General features: G+C 41.3%; 1 protein-coding gene across 1 annotated transcript; it reads right to left on the reverse strand.

Moving 5' to 3' along the window:
- Window positions 1-527: 527 nt before the first annotated feature.
- Window positions 528-18,072, reverse strand: TNFRSF18 (TNF receptor superfamily member 18). Its single transcript, XM_075278998.1, has 6 exons — window positions 17,874-18,072; window positions 15,082-15,225; window positions 11,919-12,012; window positions 7,628-7,719; window positions 3,787-3,909; window positions 528-658 (listed from the first exon to the last, which is right to left on the reverse strand). The coding sequence occupies exons 1-6, from the start codon at window positions 18,025-18,027 to the stop codon at window positions 528-530; spliced, it is 738 nt and encodes a 245-aa protein (XP_075135099.1). The 5' UTR covers window positions 18,028-18,072.
- Window positions 18,073-20,660: the final 2,588 nt, after the last annotated feature.

The following is a 20,660-nucleotide window of genomic DNA, read 5'->3' on the forward strand; positions in this document are numbered from 1 at the left end:
TAATGTGGAGAGGAAACTGCTACAGATGTGAACCAGGACTAAGAACAGTTTTAACAGCCAAAACATTGGCCATTAAGGATTTTAAACTCAATTTGATAAGTCATGTCATGATCCAACCTTGCAATAAAATATACTATTAATCTTTTTGCAAAACAGGGATTAATATCCAAGGAAGTGCAACCTGCTCACCTAGAATAAGTTTCAGCTTTATCTACATAAATATATCCAATACATGTATATACTCATTTTGTAGTAGCAAAACAATAGTAAAATATGTGGCAATAATGCTGTCTAGTGTACACTATATACATACAGTAGGTTCCCAATAATGGCACCAGTGATTTATATTTCTGAACAATTGTAGTTTCTATATCATCATCATCCCAAAGTGATAAAACATAAATGTCTAAGCCTAAGTGCAATATCCCAATGTAACAAATGCAGCTTAGGCCCATAAGTTATTGTGGTTTGTGAACATTGTATCTTCGTAAAGACGGTCCGGTATTCAAGCAATCTTAATTCTTCCACTAGACATTTTGCTTTTCTCCTAGGCAGTTGCCATGTTCTCCATGTTCTTCTTCTGGATATTGACAGCTCCAGGAATCCATATCTTCCTTAGTGTTCCTATTGATCATTGGATGAGGTTGGAATGGATCTCCTAGAAATATAAAACTTTCTTTACAATTCTCTCAAAAGATAAAATGTCAAGAAAAACTAAAATCAATCAATTATTATAAATACTACTACTACTACTACTACTACTACTACTACTACTAATACCAATAATAATAATAATAATAATAATAATAATAATAATAATAACAATAATAATAATAATAATAATAATAATAATAATACTACCAATAATAATAATAATAATAATACCAATAATAATAATAATAATAATAATAATAATAACAATAATAATAATAATAATAATTAAATAGCACAGAATGTTTATCCCATAGCCTGATAGGTAGTCAGGACTTTTTGGCGTGACAGTAGAGTGAGCGTACTATCATTGTAGATCTGTATTATTACATAATAATGTTAATTTTTGGCAAAATTGTTAGGAGTTTAGTGACATTTAATTTCAGAAAAAAATGGTTATTCTTAAATGACTATGGAGCATGTGTAACAATACAAGTAATGATCTTCTCACACATCACATCAACGACCTACAGCGACATTGTCCATAAATTGACATACAGTCCTATGAAAAAGTTTGGGCACCCCTATTAATCTTAATCATTTTTAGTTCTAAATATTTTGGTGTTTATAACAGCCATTTCAGTTTGATATATCTAATAACTGATGGACACAGTAATATTTCAGGATTGAAATGAGGTTTATTGTACTAACAGAAAATGTGCAATATGCATTAAACCAAAATTTGGCCGGTGCAAAAGTATGGGCACCTCAACAGAAAAGTGACATTAATATTTAGTAGATCCTCCTTTTGCAAAGATAACAGCCTCTAGTCGCTTCCTGTAGCTTTTAATCAGTTCCTGGATCCTGGATAAAGGTATTTTGGACAAACAATTCAAGTTCAGTTAAGTTAGATGGTCGCCGAGCATGGACAGCCCGCTTCAAATCATTCCACAGATGTTCAATGATATTTAGGTCTGGGGACTGGGATGGCCATTCCAGAACATTGTAATTGTTCCTCTGCATGAATGCCTGAGGATTTGGAGCGGTGTTTTGGATCACTGTCTTGCTGAAATATCCATCCCCGGCGTAATTTCAACTTCGTCACTGATTCTTGAACATTATTCTCAAGAATCTGCTGATACTGAGTGGAATCCATGCGACCCTCAACTTTAACAAGATTCCCGATGCCGGCATTGGCCACACAGCCCCAAAGCATGATGGAACCTCCACCAAATTTTACAGTGGGTAGCATGTGTTTTTCTTGGAATGCTGTTTCTTTTTGGACGCCATGCATAACGCCTTTTTTTATAACCAAACAACTCAATTTTTGTTTCCAAAATGAAGCTGCCTTGTCCAAATGTGCTTTTTCATACCTCAGGCAACTCTATTTGTGGTGTACGTGCAGAAACGGCTTCTTTCTCATCACTCTCCCATACAGCTTCTATTTGTGCAAAGTGCGCTGTATAGTTGACCGATGCACAGTGACACCATCTGCAGCAAGATGATGCTGCAGCTCTTTGGAGGAGGTCTGTGGATTGTCCTTGACTGTTCTCACCATTCTTCTTCTCTGCCTTTCTGATATTTTTCTTGGCCTGCCACTTCTGGGCTTAACAAGAACTGTCCCTGTGGTCTTCCATTTCCTTACTATGTTCCTCACAGTGGAAACTGACAGGTTAAATCTCTGAGACAACGTTTTGTATCCTTCCCCTGAACAACTATGTTGAACAATCTTTGTTTTCAGATCATTTGAGAGTTGTTTTGAGTAGCCCATGATGCCACTCTTCAGAGGAGATTCAAATAGGAGATCAACTTGCAATTGGCCACCTTAAATACCTTTTCTTATGATTGGATACATCTGGCTATGAAGTTCAAAGCTCACTGAGGTTACAAAACCAATTTTGTGCTTCAGTAAGTCAGTAAAAAGTAGTTAGGGGAATTCAAATCAATAAAATGATAAGGGTGCCCATACTTTTGCACCGGTCAAATTTTGGTTTAATGCATATTGCACATTTTCTGTTAGTACAATAAACCTCATTTCAATCCTGAAATATTACTGTGTCCATCAGTTATTAGATATATCAAACTGAAATGGCTGTTGCAAACACCAAAATATTTAGAACAAAAAATGATTAAGATTAATAGGGGTGCCCAAACTTTTTCATAGGACTGTATCCTCTGATGGCATGAAGAGTCCCTATGGGGTTTGTATTACTCTCTGCCATATGGTGCCTACAAGCCTGCAACCTACGAGTGATAAATATGGATGTGTCCACCCATGACTTAGCTTGAATTTGGGTAAGGACTCCAAATTTTCATTAAACCAATTTAATATAATATTGTGACATGGTAACAGAACCCTTAAAAGGCAGCAATTGAGAACACAACCATTGGGTGGTCATACATGGACATTAGAGATGGGCAAACCTCAAAAAAATATTTTTGATAAATATTTGTGAGGAAATTAGAGTTGCTATCATCATAGTCTGATGTCCCCTCAGTGGAGAGGAGGCCCAGGGGAGTAGAGTAACTCTTATACTTACTTTGCCTCACCTCTTATAGGCATCATGCAGTTCCTAGACATCCTCCTCAGGCCTCTTCTGGCCTTTGGCTGGCCTCAGTAGTCATGGGGCAAGTGCAAACATCATGATTCTAGACCAAAGGTTTAAAGAGGACACCGGGAGACTGTCAGAAGTCGAGGTGAGGCAAGGTGAGTATAACTGTTTTTATTTTTACTCACTTTCCCCGGGTCTCCATGTATTATACTTATGGAGTCTGGCGAGACCCCAGAGTATAACAATTTTTCACGGTTTAACTTGAAATTTTTGGAAAATTTGGGTCAAATCCTATGCTATCCAAATCGGATAACTCATCCCTAATAGACACATTATATCATAATATTGTCTTGTAAAGCTAATCATCTCATGGACATATACCTGTAGACAGTCAAATGGAATAACTCATGCAATGCTGCATGCCAGAATCATAGAGGCAGTCGAAGGTAAAATATTGGCCTATAATAGACAACGTATTTGGAATCACAGCATAGACAATAGGTAATATGGCCGACTGTATGACTATGCCTTGTATTGGTGATTTCATTCCACTTTATGATGTGTTTTATATTATGATACATACCTGTAATTTTCGACGGTGGGGCTGCTTTCATTTTCCATATGAAGATGTGGATGGCGACTGTTATTATCAAAAGAATGAAAACTGCTACTCCAAAAAATAACACCCAGGTATTGAAAGACGGTCCTGGGGAGAATTGAGAGAGAGAACAGAGAAGAGATATATAATGTGGAGATATAAAATGGTTGGTAAAATCCAGTCCTGTTGTACAGTTTTAATAATAAATGGTGGGAGAATCCATAAAACTCAGCTTTTTACCTATTAATTAGTATAAGTTACCTATAAGATCCTCCTCTCCATACTGGACTTGTCTTCCTAGTTGTCATCAACATCTCACCTGAATATCCTACTTGTCCACACAGTTATTCATTAGAGATGAGTGAGTAGTATTCCATCGAGTAGGTATTCGATCGAATACTAAGGTATTCGAAATACTCGTACTCGATCGAGTACCACTCGCTGTTCGAATGTAAAAGTTCGATGCAGAACCAGCATTGATTGGCTGAATGCTATACAGTCAGCCAATCAATGCTGGTTCTTCTCCTACCTTTAGAAGTCTTCTCCATGCAGATTGCCCGCGACATCTTCCGGCTCTTCATTCACTCTGCCAGACATCGGGCTTGTAGTGCGGGCATGCGCAGTCGGCTCTGCCCAGGCACGATGCCTGGCAGAGTGAATTCAGAGCCGGAAGACGCCGCGGGGACGCTGCAAGGAGAAGACTGCTCGGAGGATCCAGCCCGACCCTCACTCGTGGACTTGGTAAGTATAATTTGATCGAACGTTGCCTACCCTTGAAACGAGCATTTTCCCCCCCATAGACTATAATAGGGTTCGATATTCAATTCGAGTAGTCGAATATTGAGGAGCTACTCGAAACCAATATCGAATCTCGAACATTTTACTGTTCGCTCATCTCTAGTAGTCATCATTCTGTTATGTGCACAGGGGTGTAACTTCCCTGTTTTCTGAGGATTACTTGGTTTTCTGATTTAGGCTTGCTTTCCTGGTTATTCCCTCACTTTGGCTTGTTCTATGACACCCTGGAGTCCATGTTGGCCATTTGGCTATTCTTATTCTCCCCTAGTTTTTGATCCTCTCTGTCTGCTATAGGATTTCTGGTTGGGTCCTGAACCTGCAAGTGCACCTTGTTCTGGGATTGCAACTTGGGTCCCAAGAGAAGACGTCCATCCTATTTAGAGCTAGACTTAGACTCTTTGAACGAGTGCAGTGTAAGATTATTGGTAGTTTATTTACCTACTTACTGCTGGTCCTGTGCAGCCTATTACTAACTTGCTTAAATAGCAATCCGATTACATTTGGGGAATTGCTTAAAGGGGTTGTCCAGGATAAATTTTTTTTTTTTTTTTTTAATCTATGAGGCCGAGGAAGGTGAGACCCCCCCCAAAAAAAACAATTCATACTCACCTGTTTCCGGTGCTCTGGTGTCTCCTACCATGGTCTGCTTCTGCTGTTTCGGTGTCTTGTTTTGGCAATGGTCTATCAGTGGCCCAAGGAGAGGACATGAGACGTTGCAATTGACATATGTAAATGACGTCCCATCTCCTTTACTTAGGTCGCTGATTGGCCTCAGCGATTACGTGTGGTGGGGACTTGCACCAAAACAAGACACCGGAGCAGCAGGACCAGATTGTGGTGGGAGAGATTGGAGCAGTGAAGACAGGTGTGTATACTAAACAGTGTCCTCTAAGCCCTTCAGGTACATCTGTAGTGTACAGACTGGAAACTGCATACAGTACGCTGTAGTGGTGGTGCTGGGAAACTGTAGCCTCACACCCATTTACGTGAATAGGAGGAGGGCTGTTTCCCCCTGTATACCATCTATATGGCTTCCGGCAGCCGTATCAGCCGATCACTACAGGGTCTAGATGTTGGACCCTGACCAAACTGATACTGACAACATATGTAAACTCTCCAATTTTGAGAATTCTGAAAACTTTCCTATACAAGAGATAGGTCATGCTTAAATTTTATCTTACTATAGATGACCAACAGGATATACAAATAAAGAAGCCACGTTCCACTTCTGTAGGCTACAGTGGGTGTAGCTTTTCCACAAACGCAGATGTGTCTTAACCACTATATCTTTATCTTTATCTTCCGGACAGGTCGCTTCTTAACTCCACATGTAGACAGGAAAACAAGAGGAAATCTGCTGTTTCTAGTTACCACATACATAAACAGTTCCTAGAAAAGCTGAAATTTTCTAAAAGTGATTTTTTTCTTGGTACTTTAGGGGAAACTGTCGGAGACTGAGGTTATGATCACTATGCAAACATATTAAGAGACCTTTAGCAAACCCACCAGACGCCTTCCCAATGTGTAGCCTATTGCAGCCTTACAGCTACATAATAGTTTATGGTATGCATGACGCCATTTTGTTCATGTGAGTGTGCAGCCGGACTGTGGCTGTGTAGCTCTGCCCCCGCAGTGGCCTGCTCCAATCGGAGCCCCGCGCCTGACGTAGTGACGTCATCTCAGGTCCTTCAGCCTACACGGACCGTGAATTCGGTGCTTGCAGACGGCCAAACCAGCACATACGGGATTATGTTCTTTTCTGGGTGCCATTCTAGGTATGTGCGAAATTTCATAGAAATCCGTTCAGGCGATGCGGCGTGAAAGCGGAACAAACATCCAAACACACAAAAATTAGTAAGGATTTTTCATATACTCTGTATAAGTCTCCACCTACGTTGGTCAGTAGAAATGTATTAATATAAGTCTCTGTCCATGCTAGGCTTTGGAGTGCAGTGGACGTTCCTTCATAGTTCCTTCTTTATCTCTATATGCACACTCTTACACGTTGGCTCCCAGCACTGACTATTCTACTAATATTATAAATATGAAAGTTTGTATGTTTGTGTGTTTGTGTATTTGTTCCTCAATCACGCAAAAATGACTGAACGGATTTGAATTAAATTCGGCAGATAGATAGATTGTAACCTCAATTAAAATATAGGCTACGTAAATGACATGGTTTCATGACAGATATGAATTTAGGTTCACATACTATATTACACAATTCTTAGCAGCAGCCTTATCTCAGCCAGGGCTGTTATCTCTGTGTAAACACACGCTAACCCTCAGTGTGTATACACATTTGCATATTATCTGATCTGCTCCAGTGCTGAAAAACATGGGCAAACACCTTCAATCCAAATTGGCAGTTTGCCAATTTTCAACATGCCTGGAAAAAGAGAATCTAATTTGTCGCAAACAACGACATCTATGAAGGAGCCAGAAGTTCCAGAGTTCTTCTCAAGCGCACCTGAGGAGGATCATCAACGTCAACAACATGCTCATTATATGGCATCCCAGTGAGCTGCTGAGATGCCGGAAAAATCACAGGCACAGCGCAAGAACCAAGTTCAGCGGCAGGCCAGCTTGAGAGCTACCAAAACGCCAGAGCATGCGGATCATCAACGCCAACAACAAGCTCATTATATGGTGTATCAGTGAGCTGCTGAGATGCCAGAACAATCACGGGCACAGCACCAGGAATGAGTTCAGCGGCAGACCAGCTTGACAGCTGCCGAAACGCCGGAGCAGGCAGATCATCAACACCAACAACAAGCTCATTATATGATGTTCAAGCAAGGTGCTGAGATGCCGGAACAATCACAGGCACAGTGTGAGGAACAAGTTCAGCAGCAGGACAGCTTAACAGCTGCCGAAATGCGAGAGCAGGCAAACCATTGACAGCAGCAATTTGCTAAATATAGGCAGATCATTGACGCCAACAACCCGCAGACGAAGTTGCGGGCAGAGGCTAGTTATGTTATAATACCTTTATCTATGTTACCTATGACCATTGTGTTGCTTTTACCTGAGGCATTCTCTGTTGTGGTGATTTTCGGGCTTGGAGTTGAAGGCACCGAGGATACATTTCGATCTCTGCTACTTTCTGTAATGGTTTTCCTGTAAATTAAGGAAACACAGATTTGCTTCATGTACTTGAACACTTTGTATAAGAATACAGATACCTTTCTAAGGCTAAGGTCACACTAGCGTTGTGTGACCATTCGGTTATTCCGCCCAGTCTCTTTCAAATATACAGAGAGAAAACTCCTGCAAGCAATGACAATTATGGGTGGAAACCAGGTGGAAACTCCATCATAGTCTAGTAATATAGTCTTTTTAAGCAGATAGGGTCTCCATTTTTTGGGTCCCCAAGTGGACCCAAAGAATGGAAACCCAAATGCTAGTGTGAACCTAGCATCACAACAAATACAGCAAATACAGATATGTGACCTTCATTCTCAATGCAGTAGTCATAAAAGCTGACATTTTTTTACTTTTCTTACTAACTTATCTAACAAAGGTCACTGCTACTCATCTCCGCCATCTTCGGCAAAGAGTCCCAATGATCTGCTGCAACTATATCTGAATGTCTTCTTGGATTCCATTATCAGCCACCATCTTGATAGATCTGGCCATGGTTCTTCTCCTAACTGCAGCCTACCAATGATGTCAGGTTCGGCCTTTTAAAGGGCAATCAGGCCCCCATGCCTTGCCTTCTATTTGAGGTCAATTACAACCAGAATGATGGGAACAATAGATATTATTACTCCCTCATTCATAAGTTTTGTCTGTATCGCCTATACTAATGGAGGAGTCATATATTATTGGCCAGATGAAACCATCTAATTGCGGGGAAACATGGTGGTTCGATGGTAAATCCTGCCTGGAACAACCTCTGCAAGGAGTTTATATGTTCTCCGCGTGGATTTCCTCCCATACTACAAAGACATACTGATAGGAAAACAAATGTGCATTGAGAGCTCTATATGGGGCTCACAATCTACAGTAAAAAAAAGAAACCATCGAATTGTGAAAAAGTGTGCAAAGCTCACGTAGTGGTGGAAACACAACTTTAATGGATACTGTAAAGAGGACTTTTCATCACGTCTAACTCTTTGGACTCAATAGGGATTCTTTTTCTCTAGCCCCCACCATTGATTAAATATAAGTGATTTTAGTTTTGGCATACAATATGCTAATTAGACTCAAGTGGAAGGTTTTGGACTGTTGTGATACCAGATATTGTGTTTGGATTATTTGTTCTAGGTGCAGGTAACATTAGATATTTTACACTAGGTTCACACTAGCGCTTTGAGTCTCAGTTTGTGCAAGGAGGACTTTTCTCTTCTCTCCAGACCTGGCAGACCCCATTATAGTCTATGAGGTTTCCATGTGTAGCTAATTTTTAAGTGGATTGGGTTTCTGTCCCCAAGTGGACCCAAAGGACAGAAACCCAAAAGCTAGTGTGAACCTGGAGTTAATTGAAGACACACCGGTCTCGTGTGTATTGGAAAGATCAAGTGAAGTGTGAGGGCCCCTTCACACGGCGTAAGCGCTCGGCTCATTCCAAGCCGTACACGCGAGCGCTTCTAAACACTTTCCATTCACTTCAATGGGAGCGCTCGTAAAGCCGGCTTTACAAGTGTTCCCATTGAAGTGAATGGGAAGTGGTTAGAAGCGCTCGCGTGTACGGCTTGGAATGAGCCGAGCGCTTACGCCGTGTGAAGGGGCCCTGAGAGAGGTGGTAATCCTGAGATACAATTATCTCAATAAGGATTCATATGGCCAGGATATATATTTATTAGAAAAAAAGTTTTTTGCTACAACCCCCAAAAAACTTATAGATTAAAATAAATTATATAAAAGTTATTTGAATTTATAAGAAATAACATTATTATTGTAAATGTTTTTGTAAATTAGAGGCAGCCTGAATAAGATTGACTCCAACAAAGTGACGCCATAATAGGGGTCATGCCCTAGAAGATGGTGGCCAAACTCAAGTTGGCCAATGAGACTATGTTCACACTATAGTTGTACTGTCTGTTGTTTTGATCTGTCAAATCAGAACAATGGACTACAAAACTGACAGATTGGCTGATAGAATCCGGAAACCTTCCATATGTACCAGTCATCTTTGTACTGTAAGGCTCCTTCTGTCAGCTTTCACTTCTTAAGTTGGAAGAAAAAAGCTCAGCGTGTCGCTTTTTTTCTGCTGCCTAGAAAAACCTGAAAGCCAACATAACAAAATTTCAAAATCTGTTTTTTTTCAACACTAGACTTCAAAGATTACTGATACATTTTTACAGTCCATTGTTCTGATTCTCTATTGGTTGAAAACATAGACAGCACGACAGTACTGTGAATCTAGCATTGTACACAGGCTGAGGTTTTGCATGTTTTAATGGCCTCTTGGTCAGTATAATACATTGGTTTTATTTGATGTAAGGCTATATGTAGTATTATACTAGGCGAAGGCATCAATTATACCCAAATAGACAGGGTTTGAGAAATTTGAGGCCTGTGAGAAGCAGTGGAGAAGTTGAATATTATCTGTTTGAACTGTGACTTAGCAAAATTTGAATGAAGATCCAACAAAATTTGGGAATCGATTACAGGATCAACAAATCTGACTTTGACCACAGCCTGGTTCCTGAATATCACCTCTACCTAGCCTACTCCAGGCCCTGGCTCCTGGTAGTCTCCTTGCTATGCTCCTATCTCATCACAAATGTTACCTCTAGAGATGAGCGAGTACTATTCCAAACGGCCCTTTGGAATAGCACACACCCATAAGAATGAATGGAAGCGGCCGTCACGCAGACTTTGCTGGCAGCCGGACGCTTAACCCCCTGCATGCCGGCTGCGTCCATTCATTCCTATGGGTGCGTGCTATTCGACACGGGAGTTTCGAATAGTACTCGCTCATCTCTAGTTATCACCTTTCTGTTGACCTCTTGACTCTACTCATGATGACACTACTACTCCGTCACTACATCACTACTAATTTACAGCTATGACTATTCTGGGATCCATGACTTTGACCACAGCCTTGTTCCTGGATATCACTCCTACCTTGCTCTTGACATTATTCACCCGGTTCTTATTGTGTTACTCCAGTTCTTGATCAGTGCCACTATCATTTTACAGCTATGACTATTCTGGGATCCATGACTTGAGAATCTGAGTGGGGTAGTTTATACCTCTTTGTGGGTATAAAGGGTAAATACAAAATGGGGAGATTCATGATGGGGAATGGGAAATTTGTGCAGATGACTTCTATGAATTCCACCGAAGTTGCAGATTAGAAATATATCAGGTATATACAGCGCTGCACCTCCCATGAGGCGACCTGAAGCGAGCGCTTCAGGCGGCGCTATGCCAGGGCCTCAGGGAGGGCGGCATTTTTGCTAAAGTAAGCCAGTCCAGGACAAGCTGTCCTGGACTGGCTTAGCACGGAGCGGTGGTTTGGGGAGGCCACTGGAGCAGCGCTGCTCCAACAGCCTCCCCGCACGCTCAGGCAGAGCGCAGGCAGTCTCGGGGCCTGCTCTCTGCCGGCGAACGGTGCTAAGCCCCGCCCCTCCGCTTAGCCCTGCCCCTCCACTAAGCCCCGCCCACGCTCCGCCCCTCCCCCGGGGCGCGGGGGGGGGGGGGCGGCTTTCTGCACTTCGCCTCGGGCGGCGAAAGGGGCAGGTTCACCCCTGGGTATATATTTTGATCATGCAGTCAAGTAGTATTTCCTTCCACTTGCCCCATTATCGATTGTCGGTAGGTTAGTAAGAAAAACTCTAGAAAGAGGGGCAACACGGTGGTTCAGTGGTTAGCACTGCAGAGTTGGAGTCCTGGGTTTGAATCCTGCCAGGAACAACATCTGCAAGGAGTTTGTATGTACTCCCCGTGTTTGTATAGATTTCCTCCCATTCTACAAAGACATACTGATAGGTCAAAAAAGAGTACATTGTGATCCCTATATGGGGCTCTCAATCTACACACAAAAAAAAAGGACTAGAGGGAAAAGAGTATCCGCAGGATCTGACTGCCTGAATGGTTGTTTGTAGTCTATAACCATAGAGATACATAGGTCTTCATAGAAGTAGAAAATTTTTAACAGAGAATTTTAAAAAATTCGGTTCATTTCTATTTTGGACGCAAAATAACACAACGTTGGACTTTTTGGACGTTGAAATAACACAATATATGGTGGCAAAGGGGGGAATTGGTCAAAGATGCAGATTTAATCCCAACATGTGAAGAATGGTTAACATATCTTATAATGTATATTCTAGGCTCAATAAATGGTGACTATCCTAGGTACTCACTCTTCACTAGGCTCACAGGTTCCACTTTCTGCTTCAAAATAGGTCCCCTTTGGACAAGCTTCACAATAATATTCGTAAACTGTGGTCGCTTTTTCTAGAAATGAATGCACATAAATTGATTAGGATTCAAGAGCCTTGTTATGAAAGAATATTCATTATCATTTGTTTAAAGTTCTGATTTTTATAGCTTCATCCACATCCACATTTGTTCTATGTCCCTATTACAGATGAGTGAACACTGTTCGGATCAGCCGTTCCGAACAGCACGCTCCCATAGAATGAATGGAAGCACCTGGCACGGCGACCGTCCGCCGGCAAAGTCAGCGTCACAGCTGCTTCCATTCATTTCTATGGGTGCGTGCTGTTCGGATCGGCTGATCAGAACAGTGTTTGCTCATCTCTAGTCCCTATACCATCCTCAGTCCTGTTGTACATGTATGAGTTCTATGCCACTGGCACTGGTTGGCGTCCTAGCATCTTGAGAATACACCCCATGATCTGTAAGCTTTACAGGGAAACTTGAGAGGGAAGTTTTGACAGCTGATGCTTCGGCAGAGAGATTGAAAATGGACATCTGCGGAATGTTTTAAAAACCCATTGAATTGAATGGGTTTTTAAACGGACAAACCATTGCAAGACCACTCTTAATTCTCAGTACATGTTTCTCTCACTCAATGGCATAACTAGGAACGGTGGCGCCTCAAGGTGTAATTTAGATGTAACGACCTTATGTCCAAATGTTCATATGTCCTTCCAGTGTGTTTTCAATGAAGCAACACACGATTACATAGAAATGGCATACTGCAAATCTTCGATCACTTCCTTTCCAGGACCAATTGACAGTATTATAGCAAACTTGCACATTTATCTTCTAAGTTTAATATTCAGTACTTGGCCATTGCATAACTCCAGTGCAGGGAGACAAAAGCTCTATAGGGCACAGGCATTTTTTTTTTTTTTAGGGGACTGCTATAAGCAATACTTAAACATTAATCTCCTCCACCCCATCTGCCTAGATAAGGGAGAGGGAAGGGTTAACTCAATAGTCAATAATTGCAGTTTTGAGCACTAAGATAATAAGAGAGATACAGTGCGATGATATCTTCAAGAAGTCTGAAAGGTATCTATCAGAGATTCTGCATCCCTGTCTTGGCCATTAGGTTTGAGCCGATCTTGAGATTTCAGGATTGATTTTAAAATCCAGTTTCCGATCATTTTCCATCTGATCACAATTGTGAAATTTACTTGATTGCCAATCGGAATCTGATCTTTTCCGATCCCGATCGCTCCACCCTAGTTACTTTATGTTTATGGAGTAGGGTTGAGCCGATCTTGAGATTTCAGGATTGATTTTAAAATCTGATTTCCGATCATTGTCCTGCCAATCCCTATCGCAATTGTGAAATTTACTCGATCGCCGATTGGAATCTGATCTTTTCCGATCCCGATCGCTCAACTCTATTGCCCATGTTTCAGTTTCTTCATATTGTACAAGACTTTTGAACTATGGCTGTTATTCTTCTGTCATGGGGAAGGGGTGTAGACCACAAGTTCTCTAAGGTGTTTCCAGGCTACAAATAGCTTGGATAAATCCACATAAGCCAGGTTGGTTGCACATGTCAGCAATGCCTTGAGTCGCTACAATGTCTCTTCTTGCCCTGGACACCAATGCAAGGTAATCTTCTTGGTTGTCTCAGGTCTTCTGACATTTAGCAGGCCTTAAAGAGGTTCCGACACTTTTGCAAAGTTTTTGGTAAATTTGTTGGAACTGCCTGAACCTAGGAAAGCTTGGTCTTTCAAGCCAGTGCAAGGGGTGGGCCAGCAGTCAATGTTTTCCTTTACGTGTGAAACTGTTACTGTTGGGTCAACACCAGGGACATTCAGGAAACATGACAGGATGATGCCTTTACAAGTGTGGGCTATGGAAAAAATACTTACAGTCATACAGTGCATTTGCATTAGACTGTCATTACACTGAAACTAGAAAGCATTGTTGGTTGGAACATTCTATTAACCACAAGCAGAAATACGTAAAAATTGTGATGAGGGGAAAAGTTACAAGATCTATCGCATAACACCACAACAAGGAGATAAAGCTCTCATGGACCAAACCAGATGTGAAGTCCATACACGGTGACATATCTATTAACATAAGGGCATTATAATGATTGTCTAATAGAATTATTACGTGTCAAACAAGTGAGTGGGAGGCTGAAGAGAGAACTTTCCCATGTCATAAATTCACATACGTTGCATTTGCATCCAAATTAGCAAGATATGTTATAGGATTATCTGTTTGGAATAAGATGTGGGATGTTCTCCACCATCAGACTGGGAGCTATGGAATCAGCCAAGAAGGATCTGCTGCACTGTTTCCTTTATTCCCATATGTGAACTTTGGAAAGAACATAGAACAGTGAGCTATGCTTTTCCGAAATATGCTCTCGTTCACATCTGTGGGAAACCAAAACATCATAGTGCTTAGTCCTGGCCGCTGCATCTAGATAGGTTGGGTCTGGGGGAAATAGTTCTATCTCAGCTAGTTAGCAGTCCATTAGCAGTGTCATCCTTGACTCCTTAATGGTCTTCTCCTAGGAATGGAAACTGTCACTGGGTTCTTTGGCTGAGTGGGACCATATAATTCAACCAACAGTACCAGGAATCACCATCTTTACATGAGAATGAGATCATAACATTATACGATTGGGGGCAACATGGCAGCTCAGTGGTTAGCATTGCAGCACTGGAGTCCTGGGTTCAAATCCCGCCAGGAACAACATCTGCAAGGAGTTTGTATGTTCTTTCCATGTTTGCATGGATATCCTCCAATTCTATAAAGGCATACTAATAAGAAAAAAAAATGTACATGTACTATATGGGGGTTCACAATCTACATTTAAAAAAACCACAAAAAACATTCAACTATTGTATACATTACATTCCAACTCTGTCCTCCTATATAAGATTTGATGACATTTTTCACTCATCTTTTTTACCTCTATTACGAGCATCGATAACATGTGCCCACCCCTCCTTCCAGACCTCCTAGGCTTATCTATGCATCATGAGGTTGGGAAAGCTTGGTGGCAATCTCTGTAAGAACTATAAAGACTTCCATATAATGCTGTCTAATTGGAACCTAATGTCATTAGAGAAATATTACCTGTTCTCTTTAGGTAAGAGTTCCTTCCACAGATTGGCAACTTTTCACATGTAGTGCAACTTTTAGTTCTACAGCCATAGCCTTCATTGCAGTGACATTCTTCCTTCCTTTGCTCTGCATCTGGACATACTTGGAATTTTTCACCTGGAAATCAAAGTTATTGTATGTAATTTGCATGGTTGTATTAGTCCTAAGTTACCCTTTATTTCTTCACAGCCTGGCCATTTTGGAATTTTGGTGAATGAAAGGTGCAAGGTCCCCACAAAATTGACATCTTCTTTTTCTGTCTAGGGTCTATTCTATCTGTGGGTGCTGAACCCTAATAGTTTTTGTTTTGGCAAACCTTGAATTTTTGGAGATTTTTGGGTCATATTCGGTTCTGAATCACTTCACCTGTCTCTAACAACTATCAGTAAGTAAAGGAGAATCTGCTGTATTAATCTCTATAACTCACTGAGAAACAGCCCAGGATCATGCAGGGCATATAGCATATATATAGTAATGACCTCTACTACTGTGAATAATGTACTTTGCTTGTGATAAAAAGACCTTATTCCGCTCCAGCATCACACTAAACCTTTGTTTCTGCCGCTATCTCTCTCTCTCTTGAACTCTATTTTCTCCTCTCTCTCCATAGACTTCTATAAACATTTGTAATCTATGTCATGTCACCTGCACTCTGTTGAAAGATGGATATGGTAACATTTTCAGAGTGAAAGTCAGTTTATCAAAGGGAGGGCAGCAGTGGAACAGACTTATAGGAACAGAAAGAAACATGTTTCTCTGATAATATATATTAGAATGGTATAATATCTGGTACTATTGATTTATGAATTAAAGTTAGTGATAATGTAAGTATATTAATTAGACAGACCTTACCAATTTATCCTAGGTTCACACCTGCCTTTGGGTCCACTTGGGAAATCAAAATTGGAAAACTTCCCCGCTTAAAAAGCAGTTACCCATGGAAATCGGTAGACCCTTTATACTATAATGGGGTCCACTTGGTTTCCGCAGGACTTTTCTTTCCCCGTTTTTTAAGCGGAATGGGGGACAGAGTCCCCGAAGAATGGTATTAGAGCACAGATGTGAACCTAACCTTAGATGGTTGATATGTATAAAGAAAATCTGTCCTTCATATGAGACGTCGCTCTTAGCAGTCCTTGATATCCTGTAAATAATAGATCAGATAGGCTGATCTCTTCTAGTACATCTCTGTCTAGCAGCTACATATCTCTCCCTGCCGCCATCGAGTTAGTAATCTCAGCATTGCCCGAGGTCCACAGTATTGGTAGAATGAAATATTGGAGTTTTCACCGAAAATTATTTTTATATCATGATGCTTAGTCTGATAAGGGAATGCCCCCACCACTTATTCTCTATTACACATCTTTCACAACTTACTATTTCTTTTTGGTTTACCACAAGGTAATGAGGTCACTTGGTCATGTGTATAATGTACTTTACCTAATAATGGGTATACTTTATACACCTCTCTTAGTGTAAATTAATATGTGTCAGGATATACTCACAAACCCTTAGGGTCCATTCACACTGAGTTTTTTTACTTCAATGGGTTCGTTTTTCCGCAGTGGAGAAAGGAACCCATGGAAGTCAATGGGAGGCTTTTTTTTCCACGTGGATTTTCAGCACCAAAATCCTCCCCTCAAAACTCAGTGTGAATGGACCCTAAGACTCCAAAGACTCAAAAAAACAGAATCTAACATGTACTGTATAACTTAATTCTTTTCCCATCTCAAACATCTACAGGATATGGCATAAATGTCTAACAGGTGTAAGTCTAAACTATAGAACCCATATCATTCTGAAAAATTGGGTTTAGGTGGGTTTCCTCCGGGTATGCCGGTTTCCCCAGAACTCCATAGACATACTGATAGGGAATATAGATTGTGAGCCCTATATGGGACAGTGACTGACAATATCTGCAAAGTACTGCGGAATATGATGGCGCTATATAAGTAAGCTAAATAATAAAAGAAAATAATATATAAAACCTCGTTGAGTGGGGTGGATACATATACGTAGCTTTCTCATTAGCTTCTACCCATTTCCCCCTAGAACCCGTACAATATTACTCACACGTCTGCTGTTTTGCCTCTGAAGTTTCGTTATAACACCTCATAGCTGAAATCCCTTAATACTGTCATCACTTAGCTTTTCCTACAAAGAGGTTGGTTGCAAAGATTGCAGAGGGATTTTAGCTCTGAAGCCAGGAGAATTGTGAATGCAGCTCTGGACTGCGATACAAGTGGTAACTCTCTATCAGTACAGTGATGGTCCATTTCTTTTTCTGATCCAGGGACACCAATAAATACTCTCCACTGGATCCCCAGCCAAATGGACTGATGAGTATATGTTTTTGTTTTATTTTTTAAGCCTTCCTAGGGGCTCACCTCAATATATGTATGTAAGTTTATCACCATTCAATTCTATTTCTGTAAAATTGCATTCAATAGTTAGGGCTAGGTTCACACCAGCGCTTGAACTCCGGGGTTTCCGTCCTGGACCTGCTGAAAAAATGCAAAGAGAGAACTCCTGCAACCAACACTTTTCTGCATTTCTTGGGTGAAAACGGGACGGAATTCCAGCAGAGCACATTATGGTCTATGGGGTCTGCGATTTTCCCACGGGCAACCGATTTTTAAGCTGGTGAGCTTTCCGTTTTTGGCACCCCCAAGTGGACCCAAAGCATGTAAACCCCAAATGCTAGTGTGAACCTAGTGTAAAATGTATGTAGTAAAACAAAAAATCCAGAACGAGATGGCACTTACTTTGTCTACAAGGTGGGCAGCATGTTGAAAGTCCATTAATGTTCATCCTGTAACTGCCATGAGTACATTCCTGAGTGGCCAATATAGCAGAGCCTTCTATAAGTATCACCCAACACACTGCTAGCAATGAACCCATCTTCCATCGGAGACTCATGTTCTGAGACTATGAAGACGGCTCTTTAGTTGGTATCCTTGGAAGACTCAGCTGAGAATTGCTCACTGTAACACCGAGGAATGATTTCTTACTGATGTCAGGCTCTTATTTTTCTCATAATGGGAGGGCGCTTTGTATGTCACATTTCCTTTTGGTTTTCCTGTGGTCTATTTAACATAACGATCAGCGAGACCGTGCTTAGTAACATGGATACATCGCCAATTACCCCATACTAGTAATTCACCTTGTAGCAAACATAAATCAATGTCTTTAGAGGAACTAGTCACAATCACAGCTGACCGGTTTCTCTGGAGGATCACCCCAGTTATACTGCCGAAGAGGTGAAGATTGCATCTGAGAATATTGAGATAGAAATTACCCCTCATGGGTTGTAAAAATACCCCCTTGTGGAGTATACACGTGAACATGTAAGGGGGTTCCCTCCTAATGAAGTACCCCAAAACAGGAGAACTTGACGTGTTTCCCCCTAATATTTTCTAGGGTTCATCAGGAGTAGTTATTGTAGGTTCTACAGGGTATAACAGTGCGGAATAAGCATATGGCATCAGAAAAAATAATAAGAGTATAGCGGTAAGACTGCAGTTCCAGGAGCGCTAATGGTAAGGTCCAGTACTATCAATAGCCAACATTGCTCCTGACATGTCCCAGCTATTTAAAGTTGAGTCTGTCTTGGTTACCTTGCCCCTGTGGATGACATAACTGGATGGGAGCCAATGAGCAGTGGTCATTTAGCCCAAATGAATGGGCCTAGTCTGGAGGTTGCTGTTGCGGGGCGGATGCTGTGAATCAGCCAAGAAATCCGCCTGAAGAAAGGGCAGCTCGTTTTTTTTTTACCGCTAGCGGGAATAAACCACTAGCGGAAAACCCCCCCACTAGTGGTCTACATAGACCTCTATTGTGAGGGGGCGGATTTAGAGGTGGATTCCACGTCCACCCCCTCTTGCCCTGTGTGAAGTAGCCCTTACATAACAGAAAGCTTAGGGTCTTCATGCTCCAGCTAGCTCTTTTTCTACATACATCGATAATACTGTATGCATCATATCTACTAATGTGCGTGTACGTTCCGCCTGCTGTGTGACAACCACACCCCACAAAGACCATGACCATGTCGTTCAGTATAGTTGGGTAAAGGAAACCCCCTTATGCTCCCATAGGTGATGCCCCCAGCTGGCCCCAAAATTCTGCCTCTCAGGAACATATGGAACTAACCCAACTGCACAAACTTATGGAAAGAATGAAAACATGGCTCTTTATACAGAGCACTTATGCCCCAATGTTACCCAATATCATGTTCTCCTCACCAATATTCCATCCTCACTTGAAGTACGTGCAAAGAAAGCAAAAAAACGCAAAACACAATTTGCACAATCGAGAGATCACAGCACATTCAGCAAAATGATAGCAAGGCCTCTGCGTATGGTCACTATTGCACCCTCTTAATGTTGTTGCTTAAGGAGGTGAATTTAACATAGGGGGCGTTCACACTACTGCCGCTGTCCACCTGGGGTTTCCGTCCTGAACCCCAGGGAAACTGGACAGGGGGTGGCTTTCCGGTGGTCAGCTTTAAAACCAATTAATTTGAATGGATTTTTAAAGGTGACCGCCGGTGTCCGTATTTACGGTTTCCAGGTGGAGAGGCTGTATTCAAATGAATGGGTTTCATAGCTGACCACCGGCAAGTCGTCCCCTGTCCAATTTCCCTGGGGATTAGGATGGAAACCCCCGGTATGACGGTAGTGTGAACGCCCCCTTAAACTATTGAAAGTGGCCTTCTTCAGTATTTACCTGCTGAGACAATTGTAAGCAGAACTAGTTGAATTGTACGCATTATTGAAGTGCACCTTGAGGCACATATACGTGAATCGTGACCATCTTATTGATTTCAACATGCGATGAAACACCCCATTGTCTTTAGAATCAATATTAAATAGAAAGGTATAACGAGATTTATCAAGGCCCAATGTACCCTGTTATAATGACCTGAGAATATCAGTTAAGACTCTGGTGATATCATGTTAATGACCTTTATTTAGCATAGACAGGATGTATACATTAAAATATTGTCAGCAATAAATGTCATACAGAAACATATCCATCGCTCAGAAAATAGAAATGTGAACACTGATATACAAAGCCATCCACAACCTGTCCCCTCCGTACATCTCTGACCTAATCTCCATTACCTGCCCACACGTAACCTCTGATCCACTAAAAACTTCCTACTCCGCTCTGCTCTCATCTGCTCTTCACACAACCGCCTCCAAGACGTCTCTCGTGCATCCCCCATACTCTGGAACTCGCTACCACAACACATATGACTGACCTTAACAATCATAAGCTTCAAGAGGACCCTGAAGACTCACCGGAAGGTCCACAACACTGTTGTATTCCACCATCATTTGTAAGTGGTATACGGACTTGTACTAGTCAGCTGAAGGCCAAAAGTGCACTTGTAGTCTCATTTTATGAACACTTGATAGGTGAACAAACATAATGTATAAATGTACTGTACATCACACACATGGTGTTATCCTAGTCTTAGAGTGACTTTCAATTTTACAAAAAGAGTTTCACAATCAGTACATTATACCTAACTAAAATAAGTGATGCCC

Source organism: Leptodactylus fuscus, chromosome 6, assembly GCF_031893055.1.
Source record: "Leptodactylus fuscus isolate aLepFus1 chromosome 6, aLepFus1.hap2, whole genome shotgun sequence".
In the NCBI taxonomy this organism is placed as follows: domain Eukaryota; kingdom Metazoa; phylum Chordata; class Amphibia; order Anura; family Leptodactylidae; genus Leptodactylus; species Leptodactylus fuscus.